The sequence below is a fragment of the Maylandia zebra genome, linkage group LG11, assembly GCF_041146795.1.
Source record: "Maylandia zebra isolate NMK-2024a linkage group LG11, Mzebra_GT3a, whole genome shotgun sequence".
Classification (NCBI taxonomy): Eukaryota; Metazoa; Chordata; class Actinopteri; order Cichliformes; family Cichlidae; genus Maylandia; species Maylandia zebra.
The window spans coordinates 28,693,659-28,716,785 of record NC_135177.1 but is presented as its reverse complement, the minus strand read 5'-3'; the positions used below and the strand labels follow the sequence as shown (position 1 = coordinate 28,716,785).

General features: G+C 41.7%; 1 protein-coding gene across 1 annotated transcript in view; it reads left to right on the top strand.

Moving 5' to 3' along the window:
- iglon5 (IgLON family member 5) overlaps positions 1-23,127 on the top strand; it is a 116,440-nt gene that overhangs the window by 75,851 nt on the left and 17,462 nt on the right. The window contains exons 2-4 of the mRNA XM_004551038.3: positions 15,692-15,770; positions 20,677-20,909; positions 22,587-22,706. Coding sequence (XP_004551095.1) covers positions 15,692-15,770; positions 20,677-20,909; positions 22,587-22,706 — 432 coding nt within the window. The remainder of the gene's footprint in view (positions 1-15,691; positions 15,771-20,676; positions 20,910-22,586; positions 22,707-23,127) is intronic.

The following is a 23,127-nucleotide window of genomic DNA, read 5'->3' as shown; positions in this document are numbered from 1 at the left end:
ACGTCATGGTATTTCTGCTTTGTTTGACATAATCTGCAGCGGTAGGTGACACAGAGCATAAGAGAGCAGATTAAATGCCGTAAAGATTCTGAACCTGAAGACTCACGGGTAGCTGGATTTATTCTGCCCATCCAAAAGCAAGTCTCTTTCATTTCCCTTGTACATTATTTATTTTTTGACTCCTCAGATTTCTATTATCTTTGCCCTCTTTTCTGCACTTCATTGCATTTCATTTTTTTCCATCGCCCCATTCTCTGACTACCTCAGCATTCCCAGGCAGTGCTTCCTCGCCCTCCACCTCACTTTCTGTCACCTCCCTGAACCTCCCGCACCCCCGCCTCCCCAGCCCTTCCCCTCCCCCAGGCAGCTCTTACGCCGTCATCTATCTGCAGCACTGACTCATGATTCCCACGAGGGCTGTGAGGTGACAGGGATCATAGAGCTTTGTGGAACTTGTATGCTCAGATAAGCAGCTGAATTAGACGTAGGAGAAGATCAGCTGTGGCATTGCAGGGGAGAAGAGATGAGCAAGGGGTTGAGAAGATAAGAAAGTAGTGAGGGAGAAAAAGGAGGTTGAAGAGACATGGCAAAAGGAGGAAAAAGGGACATTATGGCTGGATATAGCAAAGTATTTGCTAAGATGTTTTACAAAGATTTTACATCATTGCAAATGCAAACACAGACAGATGCAGACATCACAAATGTGGAGTTGTTCTAGGCAAGCGGAATTGCTGCACAGACACTTATGCAGCAAACGCACAGAGCCTTTGGCACAACTGTGATAAATGAACACTCGGGGTTAGTTGGGAGTTTGTAAATAGAAAAAGTAACTGGTGAGGAGAGTTTCAGCGGTTAAACCTGCTGAGGTCTACACTACTTTTGGCAGAGTCATTCCGACTCTCTATTTGAAGTTGCTGGTTATCCTTGTTTCAACATTTTCCAGTGGCCACATGAGGCACATTGTTATTCATTGTTACTGGTAATGTATAGCGTACTTCTTTCTTTGTTTTTTTAGGTCAGTACCAGGACAGGTCTGTCTATATTAGCATAAATTCTGTTCATATCCAGGACCAGCTCCTCACACAGGAAAAACACCATGTCATGACGGTTCTTGTTTGGTAGGTTTATTTATTAGTTTTGCTTCTTCTGAAATCAGAAGTGACCATATTTTAATCAAACAGTGGAGTTAATGTAATAATAATAATTATTAATAATAATTATTGCAAAGTAGAAATATTTGAATTCCTCCCATCAAAACTGGAGCACGGACTTCTTGGACTTTGGACATTTTGGAGGGAGTCAGGTTGGGATATTTTTCGACATTTAACCTGTGATGTGTCATAAAGCAAGAAATTGTCTGCTTTAGACACATTTACACTGCTGGAAATGCTTTTGGTTCTTTTGGGAGTGACCTGGTTAGTGTGAGCAGAATGCAGCACATAAGATGACCACTTGTTAACAGCAAATGCACCGATCTGTTTGCTACACCGTTCGTTCACATGTCAGCACAATCCCACATTACCCAGAGTTTGCTCTAGGAAGCTGGCAGGTTAAAGAAATGTCTATTCCAGTTGCATTCTTACATGCAGCTCTGCCAGGTGATGTCCAGAAAGGTTCAGGACTGCAGCCTGTGTGAGAAAACTGCTTTTTCAACATCACAAGCTATATTATTTGCAAGGAAATTGTATTAAAAATTCTCCAAAAAGAAATGCTGTCAAATTCAGTTACTCTAAGTAGCTGAGATAATGACCAGTAGATGCAGACTGTCGGCATCCAGCTGTCAATTCAAGTGGCTACGCAATAATGCAAATAATAGTGCAAGCTTTCAGCCATGACATCATTTAAGCTAGTGTGTTGTAAAAAAAAGAAAATGTCGGGTTTCAAGGACATAAGTAATGTTTCCTGGATCTGACTTTCTGCTCTCTTGCTCTAAGAATGCAATTTTAGGGAACTACATGAAATGACTAGCTTTGAAATAAAGTCCAACAGCCATATCGCTACAAGGTAGATACACTAAGGAAGTAAATAACCTTGCTTTAAAAAAAACCCCAAAAAACCCCTACAAGACCTGAAAACTACAGACTTGTTGATGAAATTGCACAACAGCATAGAAGAATTATTGAGTTTTCTTGAAAAATATTAATCTGATCTTGTTTCTCGTTATTGTTTTTGTTGAAAAATGTCTTTTTATTTAGGCCTAAATGTACTGATTCAAGCACAATCACGTCGTGCAGGTGGTTAACTTATCTCAGGGGTTCGATTTTAATCCTTTGCTCTACACTCATGTGCAAATTTGGGAAGAAAAACATCTGGCTAATGTGTTGTCGGGTTCATTTTCGAATCAAGTTTGTGCCGATTCAATAATGAGTGAGTAAATAAATGAGACACCTTGGAAAAAAGGTTTGAACCGCAATAACACTATAGCCCCTTAGTCACTAGCTTAATAGCTGTAATAAATGCAATTTAGAGTTAGTCTCGAGTCTTGATTTTTATGTTAAGCTAAACCTATAAAAACATTTTGATTAGCAGCACTCAACTTTAAAACTTTTAATCTGTTTTTTGTAAACATTCCTTATAGTAAAGAATATGCTTTCAGCAGTCGTTGCCATACACACCAATTTTAACACAGTTTTTTGACATTTGCAATACACCCTGGTGGCTGTGCGTGTTTTATTATTAATATTTCAATTTATGTCTCAGGAAGATGGTTACGTCTTGATGTCCCATTGTTCCCTGGCGCATTTTACGCAGGAAATTGTAACGCACTTGAAAAAAACTAATTATTCTTCAGTTCCTTTTGCTGTGGTTGTCAACAACTGTCAAGGCGATAGAACAAATAAATTGTATGCGTGTATCTAAATTTAATACCTGCTATTATATTGTCATATCGTTATATGCATTTGAATAAGGGATGTCTGCAGCCTTCACATGCTTGTGCATGCTTTTGGGCACGCAGTAGTAAAATTGTTTTGCAGCTCATTCACACATGAGGGAGAAGGAGCCAGAGATCATTTTCAGTGCTCCACATGAAGGAGCATTAATCCAATTCAAACAGCTCCAAGGAGACGGCCCTCTAATAACTTATGGTGACTTAGGAATTTGTTTATATTTGTAACAGTGCACTGAAAGATTAATAACGTCCACAATAGGAGTTGTACGGCAATATCTGCAAGAAAACACAAAAACAAAATGCAGAAACCCATGTGTAGAGATAATTGAAAGGCAAATTAGCCAGTGGCGTTGTATTTAATTACACATTACTTCTGTCACAGCTCTAGTTATGCTACTGACTCCCTCCTATTCCTCGGTAGCCTCGGGCTTTGGTAAAACAGCTTCATCAGGAGCATGAGCCAGCAGATTCATAAGTGGCTCAGTCCACCAGGGTTGACATAAACGCACAGCTTAGTTTCACCCCAAGTAACTGGCTGCATGCTTGTTTCCCCCTCAAACAGACTATGACACATTAATTCACCTTTACCTCTCTTTTCATCTTTTAGTTTTTCAGTATTTTCTGGATGCCAAACACAAACCCCTCTCAGTTTTGCTCAGCTGCAAAGATTAAATGGACTCTCTATTGATTGCTCTTTTCAAATGCACTGGCCTTTCTAAAGGAATATCAAAAGCATACCATCACCTAGTGAAAGAAGGGGCTGGAGGGTGAAATAGGTGAAGGTGTGGGGGGCCAGACTTTTCTACAAAGTCTGAATTTATTTTTTAACTCAGTGGGCCTCTTTGCTCAGCAAAATGAAGAGGCCAACCAGTTATCATGTGAGCGAGACTATCATGCTGTCGAGAGAATGGATAAGGGCTTTTCTGCAATTGAGCAGTGGCAGTACGCTGGTGATGCCAAAAGCTAGCCGGGGTGTCATCCTGCTCCCATCTGGTGTGCAACAATAATGCTGAGAGTCAGACAAGGGAGCCCCCGTGATTTGGTTAAGGAGAATACATTCTAGCCAAGAAAGCCAGGTAGCTCATAGAAGAAAATGACGTCAAGCAAGCTCCCTCCAACTTACAGGCCTGAGCTTGTGCTGGTGGCTTGAATGTCTGCCACGTGCTCTCCAACACAGCTGTAGCCAGACAAAACTGGCACAGCGGCTATGTGTGCAGGATCTAGTGGTTACAACTCACAGCACTGGAGCAACAATGGTGAAAGCTGCTGCGATTCCGAATGCAAATGAACCCCATCCACAGCTGTAAGGATAGCTGTGGGCACAGCCAGGCGGGATCTAACTGCACACAAACAGGGAGAAGTGTGCAAACACTTGCACAAAAACACACACTTAAAATACACACACACAAATATTCACAAACATGCGCGTAGCAAACAGATTTATACAATTTTGCAAATGCACAAATTCACATTCATTATCTCTTTGCCCCTCTCCCACTCACAGACACACACACACACACACTGATGCTTACTTCATCTTTACTTGCCAGCATCTTAGTGCACTGCAGCATGCCTACCTTCCTTTTCTCTACCTCTCCCATTCGGTCCCTCTGGAGCTCCCTGCTAAGCAGGTGTTAGCTGATTTCTGTTCCCTCAGGTAATTCTGTTTTGTTCTTCGCAGCAAGTACTACTGCTGTGAATTATTCTGACAGCACCTTACTCTTGGGCTCTGGCCCTCACCTTCTCCGCCCTCCTGCCCCAGACTATTTTCCTTTTCTTTCCCCGAACTCTGCGCCTCCATCCATTCTTCCATGCTTGGATCTCCTCCCTTACCATCCCCTGTGGTGTGGATAGCAAAACCTATGGACAAGCAGCCCAGCGGTCCAGAACACATTAGCCTGCACACACAAACACCCGTGGCTGCCACAGTGAGTATACACACCCTCAAAAATGTTAACTCAAACACACATGTCGAGAAATGTACACACATACATCAATTCACGAACACACACGTCCTTAAATGCAATTCAGGGGCACTTGAAACCATCACATTCCAGCAGCACACGCAGTTATTTTTGCATTCATTGAGCTTAAAGTGTGTTGATGGAAAAATGTTGCCGGTTTTCGGTTGCCAAACTTTGGTTCCCTCCTGTTTTGCTGTTTGCAAAAGGCAGAGACAAAGAATGACTTATTTTAGATTGCTCATTTGTTTATATTTGTAACAGTGCACTGAAAGATTAATAACGTCCACAATAGGAGTTGTACGGCAATATCTGCAAGAAAACACAAAAACAAAATGCAGAAACCCATGTGTAGAGCTGGCAGTTTCAGACACCAGCTAATTGCCCTCCATTCAGTCATTACAATTAACTGATCTTTTTGCTCTGTTTGAGTATATTACATATTTTGCATATTTCAACAAAAATATGTCATTATCAGAATGAAATGAATGGAAGTGGAAAAATTAATAAGCTAAGTCAGTAGTTGTGCTGTAAAGGCTTATGCATGCAAAAAAAAAATCTAAACAAAAGCTAAATTAAATCTTTTATTCTGCTCCACAATGACTCCAGACTTTGTTCGAAATTCACTGAATGTATTTGCAGCGTATCTTTTGTCTTTCGTGGAAATTGTATGATTTCACTGTAAGTTAATGTCCAGATTAACAGAAGTGGCAGTAATTTTCAGGCTTTTGTCAGACTCTGTTTTTCTCATTATTCCTACTTTTCAAGTCTATCATAAATGACCATTGGCAGCTTATGTTGCCGTGGTCATCCATTTCACACGCATACGGCCAAACACTTGACAGACTTTTTGATGCCTCATTCCTTTTGACTCCACTTTACAGCCAATCGTCCTATCAAAAATAACTGTGTCCATGCTATTACACTTCTTTGTTTCCTGTCACAATCGGCCGGTAATTGCTGTTTTTATTGTAGCCTCTTAAAGGCTGGAGTGTAAACTATAGGGCAAGCCTCGCCACTGTGCTGGAAACTTAATCGCGTGGCTGGAAATATTTGCTCGGTCTCTCAGCGTTGCATGAGTAGATGTGCCATAAAGATGAAAAATATGGAAAATCAGAACATAGTGAGAGTTTTATTGCAGATTTTATTGTGAAATGTGGGTAACTTTTATCTTTATTTACCTTATAAAAATAACTCACTGTTTTGTTTTACATGTAAGCTTTGTGTTCGGTAATTTGTAACAGTAGAGGAAAGGTAACAGAGTTAAAAATGAACATTGTGTGACATTGAAATGTCCTAGCAAGAAAAATGACAGGATCAGCCATTTCAGCAACTGACGAAAACAAATGACAAAGCCTCCGAGCAGATGTAGAAATTATGACTGTTGCCCATCGGGAAATCGACTCCTGTTCATTTCCAACTTCCCTGCCAAGACTCAATGCTACTTGAAGGATAACTTTGCTTTATACGTTTTTCTTATTGTCGACAGACATCAAGAAAAGATAAAAACTAGTATTGTCTTTTTACTCCAAAAGCCTGATTTAGCTATTTTCTTGGTGCTATAGAACCTTGCTATTATCCCCAAATTAATCAAAACACATAACTCACTCACACTACTATACAGCATGCTGTATTTGTGCAGTATAAAAAAATGTCAGTACTATTTGGAAAATGCTTCACAGTCTAATAACAGTAATCATTTTCGCAGTTGGAGAGCCTGTAAAGTGTATAGTCAGATGCATGTCTCTTTTCTTAGCCTACTGTGTCCATATGTTTACTTTGGGCTACATTTCCTTTAAAGCTGTACATGTGTTCAGTCCAACAAGCATGGATATATTGTACTATATGCACTCATCAGCCACTAATTTAGTTATAGCTTGCTAGTACTTGATTGGACCCTCTTTTGCTTTCAGAACCACTTCGGTTCTTCGTGACACAAATTCAATAAGGAAACGTTACTCAGAGATTTTGGTCCATATTGACATGATAGCATCAAACAGTTGCTGCAGATTTGTCAGCTGCTGACTAACCAATGATGTGAATCTCCTGTTCCACCACATTCCAGTGGTGCCCTATTAGATTCAGATCTGGTAACTGTGAAGGTCATTTGAGGCCTCCAGTGTACTTACTCCCATGTTCAAGAAGCCAGTTTGAGATGATTTGAGCTTTTGACATGGGGCATTAACCTACTGGAAGCAGCCATTGGAAGATGGGTACACTGTGGTCAGAGGAATGGACGTGGTCAGCAGGCTGTGATATTTAAAGGATACTCAGCTTGTACTAAGTGGTCCAGAGTCTTCTAAGAAATGTCCCCTACACCATTACACCACCATCACTAGTCTGAACCAGTGATAGAAGGCAGGATGGATCTAGCTTTTCATATTGATTGTGCTAAATTCTGACTCTACCAGGCAACATTTTTCCAGTTGTCTATTTTGGAAATTCAAATTGTAGCCTCAGTTTCCTGTTCTTAGATGACAGGAGTACAGACTTCTGCTTCAGGGTTTAACATGTTTTGTGTTCTACTGCATACCTTGGTTGTAAAAAGTGGTTATTTAAGTTATTGTTGCCTTCCTGTCACCTCAAAGCAGTCTGGCCATTCTTCCATGACTTCTGGCATTAACAAGGCACTTTTGCTCAAAGAACTGCCACTTACTGGGTGCTTTTTCTGTTTGTTTTTTTTCTGTTCTTTTTCTGTAAATCCTAGAGATGGTGAGCAGTTTCAAAAATTGCACACCTACTGGAACCAGTTGCTTCAGTCCCCTTTCTGCCCTGCCCTTATGAGCGGTTTGAACTTCAGCAGGTTGTCTTGACCACACCTAATTGTCTAAATACAATGAGTTGCAGCAATGCAAGTCAGGCTGCTTAGATATTTGCATTGGCATTATTATTTTTATTTGCAGAACTGTTTGGTCACTTTGTTAACCACATGTTAAAAGGCAAGCATGACCCACATGCAAAAAGCTTTCCCTCTATTTTTTGTTTAGTAGGGTGACGATTCCCACACCCGGTGGCGTGATGGAAACACCGAATTCTACTTTACTTGGACTGTGATGGCTTACAAGAGCCTCACAAGAACTACACTTTGGACACTGTGTTTGTAGTAGATTCTGATGTAGTGGAGCTCAATGGAAACCATCATTAAGCTAAGAAATGTCAAAAGAAAATTTATAACGATCGGTGCTAATAGGATCAGAGTTCACTTTGTGACGTGTCAGGGATTTGTAATATCCAGCAGTCCATTTTCTTATCCATATTAGGGTCTGGAGGTTATCCAAGCTGTCATATGGTTACCAGTTAATCATAGCGTAAACACAGAGAGACAGACATTCACACCTAATAATTGCCACTGTTGCTTATGTAAACTGCAGCAAGCGCCAAAAGAAACATCACAACCGCTGGCACGCGCTGTGCTTTGATGTCGTTTTGGCTTGTTGTGCATCTCTCGATTTTTGTTACTTTGGTACGCTCAGCCAGGTTGGAGACATGAGTGTACGAGTGGGTTGGTCTTTGGTTTCATTTCAATGACCAATGTTGAAGCAAAAAAATACCCAGATTGAAGAGAGAGAGATGCAGCAACAACTTGAAAAGTGAAATATTCTGGAGAAACCTTTGAAACGCTTAAGTTAATGATATCAAGTGTATCTACAGACTATCTCTCTTAGAAGACCCACTGTAAAATAGAAAACATACACACAAAATAAACTGAATGTAACACCAAGGTGCACATCTGCAGCTTTGATTTACTTGGCGCCATAGAAGGCACATGCTGCTGTTAGGTTGTCTTGCTGTAGGTATGATATTCCTTTTGTTGCCAATAAAGTATGTTATTGTCAGAGGAAGTTGGATGGCGAGCTAGTTGCAGTGAATCAGTATTTTAAGCTTCTCTTTTAAAGCTGTGACAGCACTTAACCACAAATCTGTCAAATTACCAGTGCACTGGGTGTATTTAGGGGGGTCTACAGGGCCTTGTGTACGGCAGGCAGGAAGGCAGGCCGGCACGCGCCTGTGTGCGCTCGCTGAAAAAGGAAGTAACAGTTTAACTGCTATATTGATCTCAAGAGTGCTAAGGGGTTTAGGCGCCAGTCCAAGGAAAATAGGGGGTAAAAGAAAGCGGTGTGGGGCTCGTCCCTGGTTTTAACACGCTCGGCTTTTCTCCCCAGCCACGCTTGATTCAATGGTAAAGATCTGTGGCTGCCCATTGAAGTTGTACAACTGGTGCATTGAGTACTGTATGGCTCTGTGCACTCTGCAGTGCTCTATTGATTGATGTGTGAAGAGGGATTAGTAGGTGGGAGGGAGCTGAGGGAAGGGAGACGCTGGGTGGGAATGAGCGATCAGAGGCGGAATTGTGGATGCAGCATGTGTACAATAAAAAGGGGCAGATGTCACATCTTTGGTGAGGCCAAGCTAGACACCCGGGGGTGATGACCTGCTTTTCTGTACATGTTGATGGTTTTCATCCTTGTGAGTTCAAGCACTGTTAGCAATTGCATATGTGTTTTTATATATCTGGTCCCTGCAACAGCAGAAAAATACACGACCTTGAGTGACGAGCTAAAAGTCCATCCTGTCCTCTCAATGCCTGAGAATGAGCTTACTAGAGCACTTAATGCCAAAATAAGCTTCAGTCACGTAAACACTCATTTTAGTCATTCCACTGCGTTGCTTCAGCAGGAAAAAACATATTTGGTCTGAAAGGGAAAAATGATATTACCAGACAGATTCAAAACAATTCATTCACCGTGACTTCCCTGACATTTCTTAGATTTCCTGTCAAGTGGAATCCCGCCGACATCCATTTTGCTTCACCAGCAATTGTGAAAAGCAAGCGACCTGCATATCCATCTTGTTGTGCTGTTTGAGTGAGGGATCCAGGTGGTTTCTCACTGCTTGCCCATCACTCTTTCTTTGCTCTCCTGTTGCTCTGTCCCTGACAGGTGGTGCTGAGGGTGGAAACAGCCAGGAGGGGAGTCGGGGATTTCATTGATAGGGTGTAGACGGTTTGAATGAGCAGTGAAGTGAAGGAGAAGAGGACAAGGAGGAAGAGGGTAGGAAAGGGGTTAGTGGTTGGGGAGCTCCAAAGAGGTGGACGTGAGGTTGGATTTGGGCCGTCCAGAGTTAATGGGATCAGACGAGGTAGAGAAAGTGATATCGGTGCTGGTTAATGTTTAATCCCCCCATCCCCAACCCCTTGTCTCTTGCCTGCAGTTCCCTGCATCTGATAATCCTTGGGCTGCCTCTCTTCATCATCAAGGTGTCGAAGGGAAGTGCCTCTGTAAATATTTAATTGGCTGCAGCATGCCGGTGTTAATTATGCGGGTGTGTTTTTCCTTTGCTTTGCTCTCTGCCCCAGCATTTCTGACTATGTCCTTGCACTTTTCTCCCCTTTCATATTAATATTTCCCTATTGTTCCCGCTTTTATGGTTACTACTAAGGCCAATACTGGTATTATCACGCAAAACTACTGCTACAAAACGGCTATATCTGCTTCTCTTGATGTAGTTACTGTCAGTACATGCTGTAATTCTGTATTCCACTACAGCTTTTTCTCTTTCTCAGTAACTTTCTTTCACCTCGCCCCGGTTATTAATCTTCAGCTTTCCCCTTCCACCTTGTGCTATACCTCTCTCCTTCTCTTTTCAATTTCAAAACCACAGCAGCCCCCTTTAAAATGGATTATTGTTATGGGTTTCATTATAGCCTCTGCTGTTATCCGTCTTGACGCCAATCATGCTTTCAGAAGTAGCTTTCCCTCCTCTCTGTGTTTATTTGATCGTCAAGGGCAATGCGAAATAGATGAACAGTACAAAGACAGCCTTTCAAGGACTTTGCAGGCTAAAGTTGTACAGCTCAATAGGGCTATACTCATAAGTGTCTGCCAGTAGCAAGTGCAATTACAAACAGGCGCATGTAAAAGTCAAGAGAATACAAATCACATAATAGATGTCTCGTGGGTACTGAGCAAGCAGCCTTGCAATGCTTTTACAGACAAAAAGACACAATGTAGGGGAGCACAGAGACAAAAACACTGGACCACAAGTGGAGGGAATTATGACCAAGTCTACATTATGGGCAGCAACAGATAATGCGTTATCCACAGATGAGCAAAAGAGGTTTCTGCTTCTGCAGGGTGTATAAAAACAGAATTGAGTAGCAATGCAGTAGTATTGTGTAATCCCCTAGGCATCCCCGTACAATTTTATTCTCTTAAAATGTCAAATCCAGACTTGAGGCTCAATGCTATGTGCAGACAAAGGCTTAAGGGGGTCATCTGGACAGGATTCAAGGATGCATTTGTGTCTATCCATGTGCATGTATGATTCTGGAGGAAGGAGGTTCCATTTGTGTGCTAAGCAGGTCGTAGCAAGGACGAGAGATACCAGTAGGCATGACAAGACTGTATCTGGCGTTGACAGCAGCGAGCAGGGAAATTCAATATGCCGGTGGCCACACCATCACCAGGGCTGGCTCTGTTCTTTATTATTCATTCTCATCAATGTTTTTCCCCATCCTTGTTTCAGTGTAGTAAAACAAAGTGAAGATAAAATATTTTTGTGTGCGTGTGTATGTTAGGTAAGCTAGGTAGCTGGTCGTTCAAGATTCCCCGTTGGCAAGCACCTTCCTTAGCTGGGTGTCAAGATTTCTGAATCATCCAGGTGGGTGCAGTTTATCATCCTATATGCTGAGGGCCCCAGGAGGGAGAAGAGAAAATGGAGGATTTGAGTTAGGGATCAATAAAGCTGAATGCAACAGAGAAAAGTGACATCTGAAGATTCTGTTTTGGCCATGAAACAGCACAATAGTGTTTCCACACAGGCCTCATTATTGTTTTGTTTGGCCGCGCCTGTTGTGTTTGACCAACGACATTTGAATTAATAGCCTGAAAGGAGTAAACACCATGGTGGGAGACACATGCTGTCATTCAGTAAGATGATGTTTACATTTTGTTTTACACTCAACACTCCCAGTTCACACTGCGGAGCCAGTCTTTTTGTTCCTTCGTCAGAAGCAGGTACTGACTAATTTCCATCAGAAAACATTGTTTTATCAGGTAGTTTAGACACATGTACTGCTGCGTGTAGGACACAAATTCAGATCAGGTAATGCATGTTTGTGTTCATGACTGGATGACTTGGACAGTCATTTCAAAAAAGGAGTACAGTGAACCCAAAGCACATATATTTCTATTTACAAATTAGGGCTGCCAGAAACAATTATTTTGTCAGTGTCACCGATTATTTTTGCGATAAGTCAACTAATCAGATCATGCATCCATGTGCACATGTGAAAACTATAACTTTAATCTGAAAAAAGCCAAACAATAACATTTTTAAGTTATCGAAGTGACCTATATATCATGTTTAACCTGAATAGCAAAGGACCGCGGGGGTTCTGAAAATGATTTGCTAGGAGTCCGGTGTTCTCACCGGCTCTAGTGAGCCTTAATCTTCCAGTCAGCTCGTCTCCAAAAACGTCGGTGCACTTTTGTGATGTCCTGATAAACTGAGCAGATATTTGAAGTTTACACAGCTACATTCTCGCCTGAAAATATCTTAAAAGTTTATTTTGTGACCCAGAAAGAGCAATAAGAGTAATATTAAAACTAAGTAGCTGTCGCAATTGTTGGAAATTGGAATTGGCTGGGCCGCGCTATGAATCCTGGGATAGGTTGGGCCACGAAGGATACACCCGACCCATCCTTCAAATCTGCGGAAAAGGAGGACGCATTTGTTGGAGTCTTCGAATTTGGACAGCCTTCCTCGCGTCACTGTCACGTAATCAGCCTATAAATGCGAAGGATGCAGCCCCTGAATTTGGACACAGCTACGATACCGAGCTCCTTCTTCTTCTTTGGCATTTAACAGCAGCGGGCATCCTTGTAGATGCATTGCTGCCATCTTCTGTTTCAGTCTGTTATTACGCTCTTAAATCCTACTGCTTATTCCTGTGTCCTTCAGGATCTTGTCAGCTATTAAATTAGTCATCAACGATGACATAATAGTGACTAGTCGACTAATCGTGGCAGCCCTATTACACACACACACACACACACACACACACACATATATGTATAGATAGATAGATAGATAGATAGATAGATAGATAGATAGATAGATAGATAGATAGATAGATAGATAGATAGATAGATAGATAGATAGATGCACGTTGACATCATTGTTTAAACCTCTTTTCTTCACCTTTCCTTACAAAGCACCATGTAATTTTGGGCATGTAGCCCATCCCTGTGGACGTGGTTTGTATGCTTTGCCGTCTGTATTTTTATCAACACGGAGTCGTCCACCTGTCAGGCTCATAATATTATGACTGCTTTTTACAGAATGGTTTTCAGGAAAGTGTATGGTCCCCGCACTGCTCCGAGGGCACCTTTGTCTCAGGACAGAAGTGTTTTCTCAAATACAAATGCTGGTCCCGTTGCATTGATGCATTCGAAGTGACAGGGGTCAAAAAGGGTTATACAGTGGTGAGCGTGTGCTTGAGTCAGGTAGATATTATGCTAAATGTTTGTGTAGGTGTGTTCCTCTGTGTCATTTTTTTTACTCCCGTGTGCCTACATGAAGTCACATTTGTATTTTCCTCAGGGAATGCAAAGGGAATCTTTTCTATTTTTGTTGTCACGGTGGCCTCTTTTATCTCGATGGGTTTGGTCCATAGAAGAGCGTGTGGGTGTACTCACAGACTTGCTCGTCTGTGATTTGTCCTGTGATTCACTGTGGGAGAGGAAGTGTGTGGTGAATGTGTTGACCTGGTTATCATGTTTTGCGGCGCTTAGGAGCGCAGGCAGGGTGATACAGGTTTTAGAATGCAAGGTGCCAATCGAGCTGTGAAAATGGGAATTGAGTAGGGAAATGGGAATAGCTCCCTGCTGGTTTGTAACCTTCGCAATGTTGTGTGGAGCATTCAGCGTATGCACACATCTTTTATTCAATCGATGTGGGTGTATGTGTGTGCTGCATGCGTGTCTCTGTGCTTACATTATTTGATAGAGTGCACCTTTTCTCTGCATGTGCGTCTGTAATTGTGTCTGTGGGGTAGCATATTCATGACATGTCACACAACAGAATTGAATTAACCTAAATATAGTCTAGTGGGTAGAGAGTATAGAGCACTTGAAAGGGAACAGCTGAGGGATTGAGCTGAGGACCATCTAAGTCTTAGATGGAAAGCATAAGCACTGCAACGGTGTGCAATACTACTCCAGAGTAAAAACCACAGACAGCTTTTAAACACTGGACATGATGGCTAATGCGCTACGCCCCTCCTTTAAGCTGTTCTGAGAGGAAGGGAGAGATGAAGCCAGTTCTGGGATCCTTGGCCAGCCTAGATAGCGTAGCAGCAGCACCCATTAATGCGATTACAGCTTTTAGTGGGAGATTTTCAGGGCCAGTTTTATTCTGAGACGTCATTAGTTTATCCTCCTTTCTTGTTCCCTGTCGGTGTGTCAGCAGACAAATATACACATTCACATCGAGGAGCAACCTAAACCTAGACACTCTGATTGCTTATACGCAAAATGAGCCGCATATGCACTGGTTCACATGCATGTAGCCAACGCATGACTTAATGAACACACATTCATGATTATAGCCTATATTTGCCATTGTGCAGCCACAGAAGTTATTCCACACTTATATTTACAAAAAGCCAAAGAGAACAGGCACAATTAGTCTTTATTTAAGAGATGATAAATTAGTCTGTAGTGCAGTTAGCACAACTGTCTGCGCTGCAGTTTGAAAACCTTTTGATTAGCGGTCCAAAATGTGCCTTATAATTCAGAAGCCTTTATCATTATTCTTTGTAATCAAAACATGATTTCACAAAGACCCTCCTTTAATTTAAAACTCCCATTTCCCATTTATTTAGTGGTGCACTGCCATTCATTTTGGGTCTCATCTGTTCGAAAATTCTTATACGGCATGCTTAACATGTCGTGGAATTTGTGTGGCTGCCTAACAAACCGTGAGGTTCTTCTTAGCAACTCAGTGCAGCAGGTTCATTTCATAAAGTCACCATTTATTAAACCTCAAGGCTAGACAGCAGCAAAAGCCTATATTGAGGTCATCTTTCAGGCAGTGGGAAGAAAAGATTGTCAGAGACGGAGGGAGGACACAAGCCGCGATATCTAGTGTCATGCTGTGTTTTGGCAGAGTTTAGATGGACAGAGCCAGGCGTCTTACTGGGGAGCGGCTTGCCTCAGTAGGCAATATCACTGCCAGCATATAAGGTCTTTGAGTGCGGTCCAAAAAAGTTTGCGAAATGACTTCAAACTGTTTACTTTTTTTTCTTCGTACCTGAGCGTGTCAGACACTCAGGAAAGCACTCAGGTGCTCTCAGGATTTGTGTCTGTTCTTGTGTCAGTTTGTAATATATGTTTGTGCTACTGCAAGCATGTGCCTGTTTTCTTTGTGTGTGTGTGTGTGTGTGTGTGTGTGTGTGTGTGTGTATTGGTAGGCAGGATGAGCATCCCTTCTGTTACCGTTGCTGTCCCTTCATTTCACGCTCCGGCAGCTCCGCGTGAATCCTCTTCCCTTTGCTCATTATCAGTGCTGTTCAACGAACGAGCAGCCCACCAGAATGCAGGGTAAAACCAAATCATTATTCAAGTATGGGGGTCAGTGCAGACATTGTGACTCTTTTGTTTAGTATATTTATTACTTTCCCTTCAGAGCAAGCAGGATGCAGGACACATCTCTGGCCTGAATGATTTTGTGAGGTGGTCGATCTTTAAGTATCTTACCTGAGATAGATGAACACTAGCGGAGTGTCTGGTGTTTTTATTGGATGCTGATTGCACTCTTCTCTGATTTTTCTTGGCAGGGTCCAGCGTGCACGGAGCAGAATTCGGGCACCTGCCGGACAACATTACAGTGCTGGAAGGCGAAAGCGTTACTTTGAGGTAACTCTTGATCCTACACCTGCACTGACTGATTACATGAAAAACATGTTTGCCTTCCCACCACCTGTCACACTAGTATAATTGCCAATCCTCTGTCACATAACTTCAATTAGGCATCCTATCCTGTGCCATATCTTCCATCTCTGTTTATTGTAGCTAACTGACTAATATCTGTCAAATGTCACTGGAGTCACCCAGTCCTTCTGAAGTCCAGTCCTGCTCGGTTGGTGGACCCTCACTGCATCCAACCACCACTACCTAGCTGTGAGTGATAAATCAGAAATCACAGCTTTTCTCTGCTTCCAACCAAGCAAAAAAAAAAAAACCCAGCCAACTTGCTTTTTTTCCTCCTTGCATAGATGTGATCTGGCTTGGCAGTACACTCAGCAGTGCTAGAAAAATAGTGCCCCCCCCCAAAAAAAAAAAAAAAATTCAAGTCAACATTACTTCCATCACCTTTAAACCTACATATCTCCAACAGCTCTGAGCAAATTCTCAAGTTCCCTTTTCCTTTAAAAGAAGACTGGCCTTCCACAAAGATCAAAGCTATTATTCTGAAGCCAAGTACATTCTGTCAATTTTCATTAACATGAAAATGTCTCTCTAAAAAATTTAAATGAAAAACGCTGGAAACCCCATTCTTTTCAGGAAATTTAACTTTAATGGTTCTATTAATAAATAAAGTAATGTGTATAGGATTGTTTTGACCCCCCCCCCCTTCCTTCCTTCATACAAGGTCTTTTAAAGTTTTTCTTTAGACACTGGCTACTTTTTTACAGTCCTTGTGCTTGAACATTTTCAAAGAAAGGTTTTATTGTTTGTTTGTTTTTAATGTATTTATATATTTATCGTATATTTATTTGTTAAGTCAGTTAATGACCTATGAATCAGTTATCTGTAGAAGAAGAACCTACATCAAGGGATAAGCCAGTATTGTGTCTTTACAGAACAACGTAGAACCAATTTTGAGGCACTTTGTTACTAGCAGCCTGTTGCAAAAACACATAATTTGTTCTCATTTCTTAGTTGAAACTATGAAAAATGCCACAGAAAGCAGAGTTTGACAGGCGTAAAATAGTTTTTTTGCACCAACAAAGTGATTCTCACAGAGCTATTAGCCAAACAATATGACATATCTCAGCCTAGTGTGCAGTGTGTCTTTAAAAAATTAAGGAAACTGGACGAGTAGAGGACAAAAGTGGCAGGCCTAAAATACTATGTGCAGCAGATAACCAGTATCTGAAAGTCATGTCCTTAAGAAATTAGAACAAATTCAGCAAAGACCTGACACAGGACCTGAGAGATGCATTTGGCAAGTGGTTGATCCATCTACTGTTCACTGAAGCCTCATCAAAAATGGTCTCGGTGGAAAGGTGGCTGCCAAAAAGCCATTCTTAAGGAATGGAAACAAGAGGAAAAGGCTGAGAGAGAAACATCTGAGGTGTGCCAAATTACTCAAGAACTGGACTGAAAATAAGTGGCAACAGGTTTGACGCAGTGATAAATCCAGATTGGAAATTTTGGGGTTCAAGTTACTGTTAATATGTACAGAGGAGGTCAGGAGAGAGATACAGCGATGAATGTTGAAAGCCATCACAGTGGATGCTCAGTCATAGTGTGGGGCTACATTTCAGTCAGTGGTGTTGGGTATCATGTCAAAATGATGGAATTATAAACTCAGAAAAATGCCATCAGATTTTGATCAACCATGCAATACCATTGGAAGGCGTTTAATTGGGAGCACCTCCATTTTTGAGGATGATAATAATCATGAACACAGCCAGTGGAGTGAATACCTGGATAAAAAAAACACACACAATGGAACACTATCATTCATGGATTAGACTCCCAAGAGCCCGGACCTTAACATTATATTTCATTTCAAGCAGTATGGGATCATTTTGACACAGTGCAGAACAAAAGACAGCCAACAGCCAAAGAAGAGTTTTGGAAAGTCCTTCGAGAAGCCTGGTGAACTATTCCTGAAGACTAGTTAAAGAACTTACTTGAAAGCTTGCCTAAGATACTTCAGGATGTGTTAAAGGATAAAGGTGGTCATACCAAATATTGGCTTTCAAACTCATTAGAAGTTCATTATACAGTATACTGTATTTCCATTTATATTTTCACGTTTCCCATTGTCTTAAAAACTATAAACAAATGAGGGGTGGCTCAAGAGCTTTGGCTTATTCTAACAGATAACATGCAACACCCGGTGATTGGGTGTGGGTTGCACTGTCACTTCACAGGGTATCTTAGAGAGTTACCCCGTACATGGGGAATAACGAAGTTGAGAGATAGTCTTGACATGATAAAGAACGTTTGGTTATTTTGTAATGTTGGTTCTCGGAAGGAGAGACTGTCCAGCCTCAGGCTGCTTGGAGACACATTCCGATTATACCTGTACTGGTTTCATGTCTGCAGAGCTGTTTTATACGTAAGCTGTGGGTCGTGGCTGGCCTAGCCGGAGTGTCTTAAAGAAGTATCAACTAGCCATGGCCTGGGGGCCGAGGTAATTCCCTGTACATATGGAATATGTAAGGAAGTGGCGAAATAGCCTCTCAATCAGAGAACCAAGGTTTCAAAGTAACCGAATGGTCCCAATGTTAATTAGAGGGTTTAAAAGCTTCGACAGTGGGGCTGTGAAGGCATGTTTCTTTCTGAAATGTGTGTGCAAGTTTAGTCTGTGCCGGTCAGCAAATATCTGTCATACAAAAGACTAAAGAGCTTTATAAATAAACTACATTTTAATGTAAAATCACTTGTGCCCAAGTGGCACAAATACTTGTGTTATGCTTGAGACAATGCTGTTTTGTTGGCTTTGATGCGGGCCATTAAGATGAGGCGCATTTGATGCTATTATGGTGCTCATTTCCTCTGGGCTTGCAGTCCTCTAGCAACATCATCAGTGCAGAAGTGATTAATTTTAAAAATAGATTAATAGAGCGTTTGTACACAGATAATGAATTTTTATGATGTATTCTTTCTCAATTCAAGCACACAATGCACAAACAGAAAACTAAGCATAATTTAGTCTTAATTATTTCTCTTCCTTTATTCCTCTACCTGCTAGGAACACGAACATTCGCACATGTCTTCTAGGGCATTGGTTAATAGCTTTCAGGTTTACCTGTTTTATGGGGTTTTTTCTATTATGGTGCTACCATTGCTGGCCTGGCAAGTGATCTAAGATTTACTTTAGTTAAAATTTATCTAGATCAAGTCAGTTAAACATAAAGACAACAGTTGAAGCTGGGTAAGGACATCTAGTGGCCAAGCCAGGTCAAGCCAAGTCTCACCTTTGGCACCTTACACCTCTTCTGCACCATGCCTCAGAATTTCAGCCGCTTTTACTCAAACATGCCAACAGGCTTACATCAAGACTTAAAGAGTGTGTGTTTTAGACTGTATTTAAAGTTTTCTTCCAGAGAAAAACAATGTAACTAAACTGTAACTAATAATTTACAACCGCTTTTTGTAGTAATGTGTTGCTAACAAGCTGTTTTATTTATAATACCATTAAAAGAGTTTACAGACAAATCCAATAAAAGTACAAGTAAAAGAAGCCTATGGTATTGAATGGAGAAACATAACAAATACAGTTACATAGCCTACAGTTACTTAATGGATTGATGAGTATGATAATGAGGTGACTCATAGGCTATAGCCTTGGCAGTCACAGTCTTTCCACCTAATTGAACAATCAGCGCTCACTATCATTATGAAAACACCAGAAGAGGTACTATTTTAAGAGACTGTTGTTTCTTTTACTAAAACTCAAAGACTGAAGCACACATTCAGCTGTAATGTGCAGGCTGCTCTGGTGGCTCGTCGATGCTTAACACTGTACTAAAAGAGAGGATATGCCTAATATGGTCATCAGGGGCATAACTCTTTGAGCACATAAGTCCCACCCATCTCCTATTTGAACCGTTTGCAAAGGGCAGCCAGTCAGAAGAAATGGGTCTAAAGGGAGGAGAACATGAGCTAAAACAACTCTGTTTACAAGGATGAAGTGAAGGGCAGCAGCCAGAGCAGATAAGTAAGGATCTGTTATAGTCCAGGATTAAACATGTGGAGCTTGAAATGAGCATGTGTTTTATATAGATAGCTATAGATAGATATATGTGTGTGTGTGTGTGTGTGTGTGTGTGTGTGTGTGTGTGTGTGTGTGTGTGTGTGTGTGTGTGTGTGTGTGTGTGTGTGTGTGTGTGTGTGTGTGTGTGTTATTAAATTTACCAGCTTTCACCTACACCAATGAAATATTTCAGCAGGTTTAAATATGTGGGATCAGCCATCCAAGGCAAGTGACAGTGGACAAGAGAGGTGAAGAAGAGAGTGCAGGCAAGGTGAAGTGGGTGGAGACAAATGTCTTGGTGATTTCTGACAGAAGGATAGCGGCAAAAGCGAAAGGTGAGGTTTACAAGCTGGTAGTCAGACCTGCTATGATGTATGGTTTGGAGACGGTGCCACTTACAAAAAGACAGGAGGCCAAGCTGGAGGTGGCAGAGCTGAAGATGTTAAAATTTTTTGTTAAGCGTGACCAGGATGGACAGGGTTAGAAATGGGTACATCAAATGGACAGCTTAGGTTGAGCAGTTTGGAAACAAAGCATCGCAGAAGCAAGGCTGAGATGGTTTGGACATGTGCAGGGAAGAGATAGTGGATGGGACAAACAATCCTGAATATAGAGCTGCCAGACAGGAAAAAAGAGCACGACCACAGAGAAAGTTCGTGGATGTTTTGAAGGAGGACGTGTGGACGGCTGGTGTGATGGAAGAGGATGCTAGGGGTAGGGTGAGATGGATATGATTCGCTGCGGTGACCCCTAAAGAGAGCAGCCGAGAGAAGCAGAAGATATACTGTTTATATTACACTTGTTAATTACTTCCTGTTTTCCCCGCAGATGCCGTATTGACGAGGAGGTGACCCACAAGGCCTGGCTGAACCGCTCTAATATCCTTTTCACGGGGACAGATAAGTGGTCTCTGGATAGGCGTGTGACGCTGGTCAATAGCAACAACAGCGACTTCTCCATTCATATTGACAAGGTGCAAGTAACCGACGAGGGGCCCTACACCTGCACCTTCCAGGCCAATAACAAGCCGCGCATCGTTCATGTCTACCTCATTGTTCAAGGTCAGCAGCTGGGTTCAGTCAGAACAGGAATCTATTATAAGTGGCTGTTTATTGCATCTGGTACTCTTGGATAATTTCTCTAATATATCCAGAGTGCAGATTTGATTGCCAGTGATGCCGCAAAAAAGTATATATTACACCCATGGTACTGTAAACTGCCCTGGATCTGATTAAAAAGTTTAATTAGGCTTTTTGCTATTCATCCAAACATAGTGCTGTCAGGAGGGTGTGATTGAAGTCTGACTTCCATGGAAGCAATTAAGATGGTTTCTATGGCAGTGTGTGTCAGCATTAGTTTTCTGTAAAATCATGATTGAATGTATACCTAAAATCTATGATAGACAACTTAGTCATTAATGTTTATGATGTCTTGGTGTTTAAGGTATTTATATTTATATGAATGTGAAATTACTCGTGTCTTCAAAGCTCAGCTGGCCTGTGTATGTGTGTGTGGCTACAGTGACGGAAGACTAGTGCAGTGACAGATGAGCCCATTTGTTATTTTCATATGGGCTGTTAAGATTACTTGTCTTTATAAACAGAAAGTTAGGCAGATCAGATGGATGAGCCTGTATGTTGAGTAGATGAGGTACACAGGAGGCTGTCCAAGTGCCTGACTAAATAACTGACAGTACTGGACCTCGACTGGAGCTCAGTCATCAAGTCAGCAGCTAAGTGAGTGAGTGTGTGACTGATCCTTAGTGACATGATGTATCGATGCAGGACTGCCTGGAGGATGGATCTAAGGCCTTTTCCCCCTGCATGTGTCAGATTGTATGCATATTTTGGGGCTACGGAGTGCAAAATGTAGCCATACATCACCGGCAGATTGAGACCAAAAACTTTTAATAGGATATATTAGGTTAAAAATTACAGGGATAAAAACACGAGGTCTGGCTCAAAGCTCACAGGTGGCAGAGACAATGTCATCTGCTTTGCTGGAGATTTCACATCACACTGCAGCCAAGTAACACTCTTGTCTGCAGGGTCCAAAGCTTGGCACAGATGACCATATATACCCAATTAAATGCTCAATTCCAAGTCGCCCACATTTCCCACCCTTGCTTGATAACACACAAAATAACCCTCAAGTCAGTGTATCAAGCAGGAGCAGCTTTACCACCACTCCAATCTGTACTTTATTGCTGCAAGTATTCAGCTCCAGCAAGATAGAGAAAAGTATCTTCGGTAGATGTCTCACAAAAAAGCAATCTCAGAGCCAGGCTCATTAAAAACAATGATAATGGGCTATTTAAATTCAAGGGCCACCTCGTTATCAAACTAACTACATGCACAGCATCCCCAACACTTTGAGTTAGGGCCAAAATGGTTTTCAGGGGTGGTCATACTCACTGAAACAGTAGAAGTAAAAATTCCTCCAGTACCACTTTTGCAAGTGCCCTTTCTTTTTCAAGACAAAACTAGAGTCAGTGTCAAGAGAGGGAAATGGTAATATCCATTTGCAGGAATTTAGGATTGCTGCAATGGAATGAAGGAAGAATATTGTTGCACAGTTCAGTAAACACTCAAGCATAGATCATTAATCAGCGGATTGTGTGTCTGTCTAAGCTGAAGAGATTTGCATCATATGTTAAACACCTTAATAGGATGTAAAGCTGTACCTTATCAATAATGTATTTCGAGGTCATATTTTAATGGTGCGATCCTGTTTTTCAGTGCCAGCCAGAATCGTCAACATCTCAAAAAATGTGTCAGTGAACGAGGGAGAGAATGTAAACCTCTATTGTCTGGCAGTCGGCCGGCCTGAGCCCACTGTCACCTGGAAAGAACAGAAATGTAAGCTACCCCTTCGTGCTTGCTTGCCTTAACATACAGAGATCTAATGTTCACAGCTTCACCTTTATCTCCCTGCCTTTACATTCATCCCTGACACTCATTCGCCTGTTAAAGCCTTTTTTTTCTCCCAGCCTATAAGCTTATCAGCATTCAGCTCATGTTCACGTCTTTATCCCTGGCTTCTGTGTCATCATTCTTAAACCCAGCTGTTTAGTTTGTCCCCATCTTAAATTCATACTCCCGCATTTCCCCATGTCCCAATGTTTTGTCCCAAATAACCACACATTATACGTAATTATCCCCACCGCGCCGCCCGTAATCATCAGCATCTGTCTTCATCCACCTTGTCAACCAGCATCGTGATGCCAACAGCCACTTTTGGCACCAAATCAGCTATTTTAAACCTCTTCTGGTGTGAGGA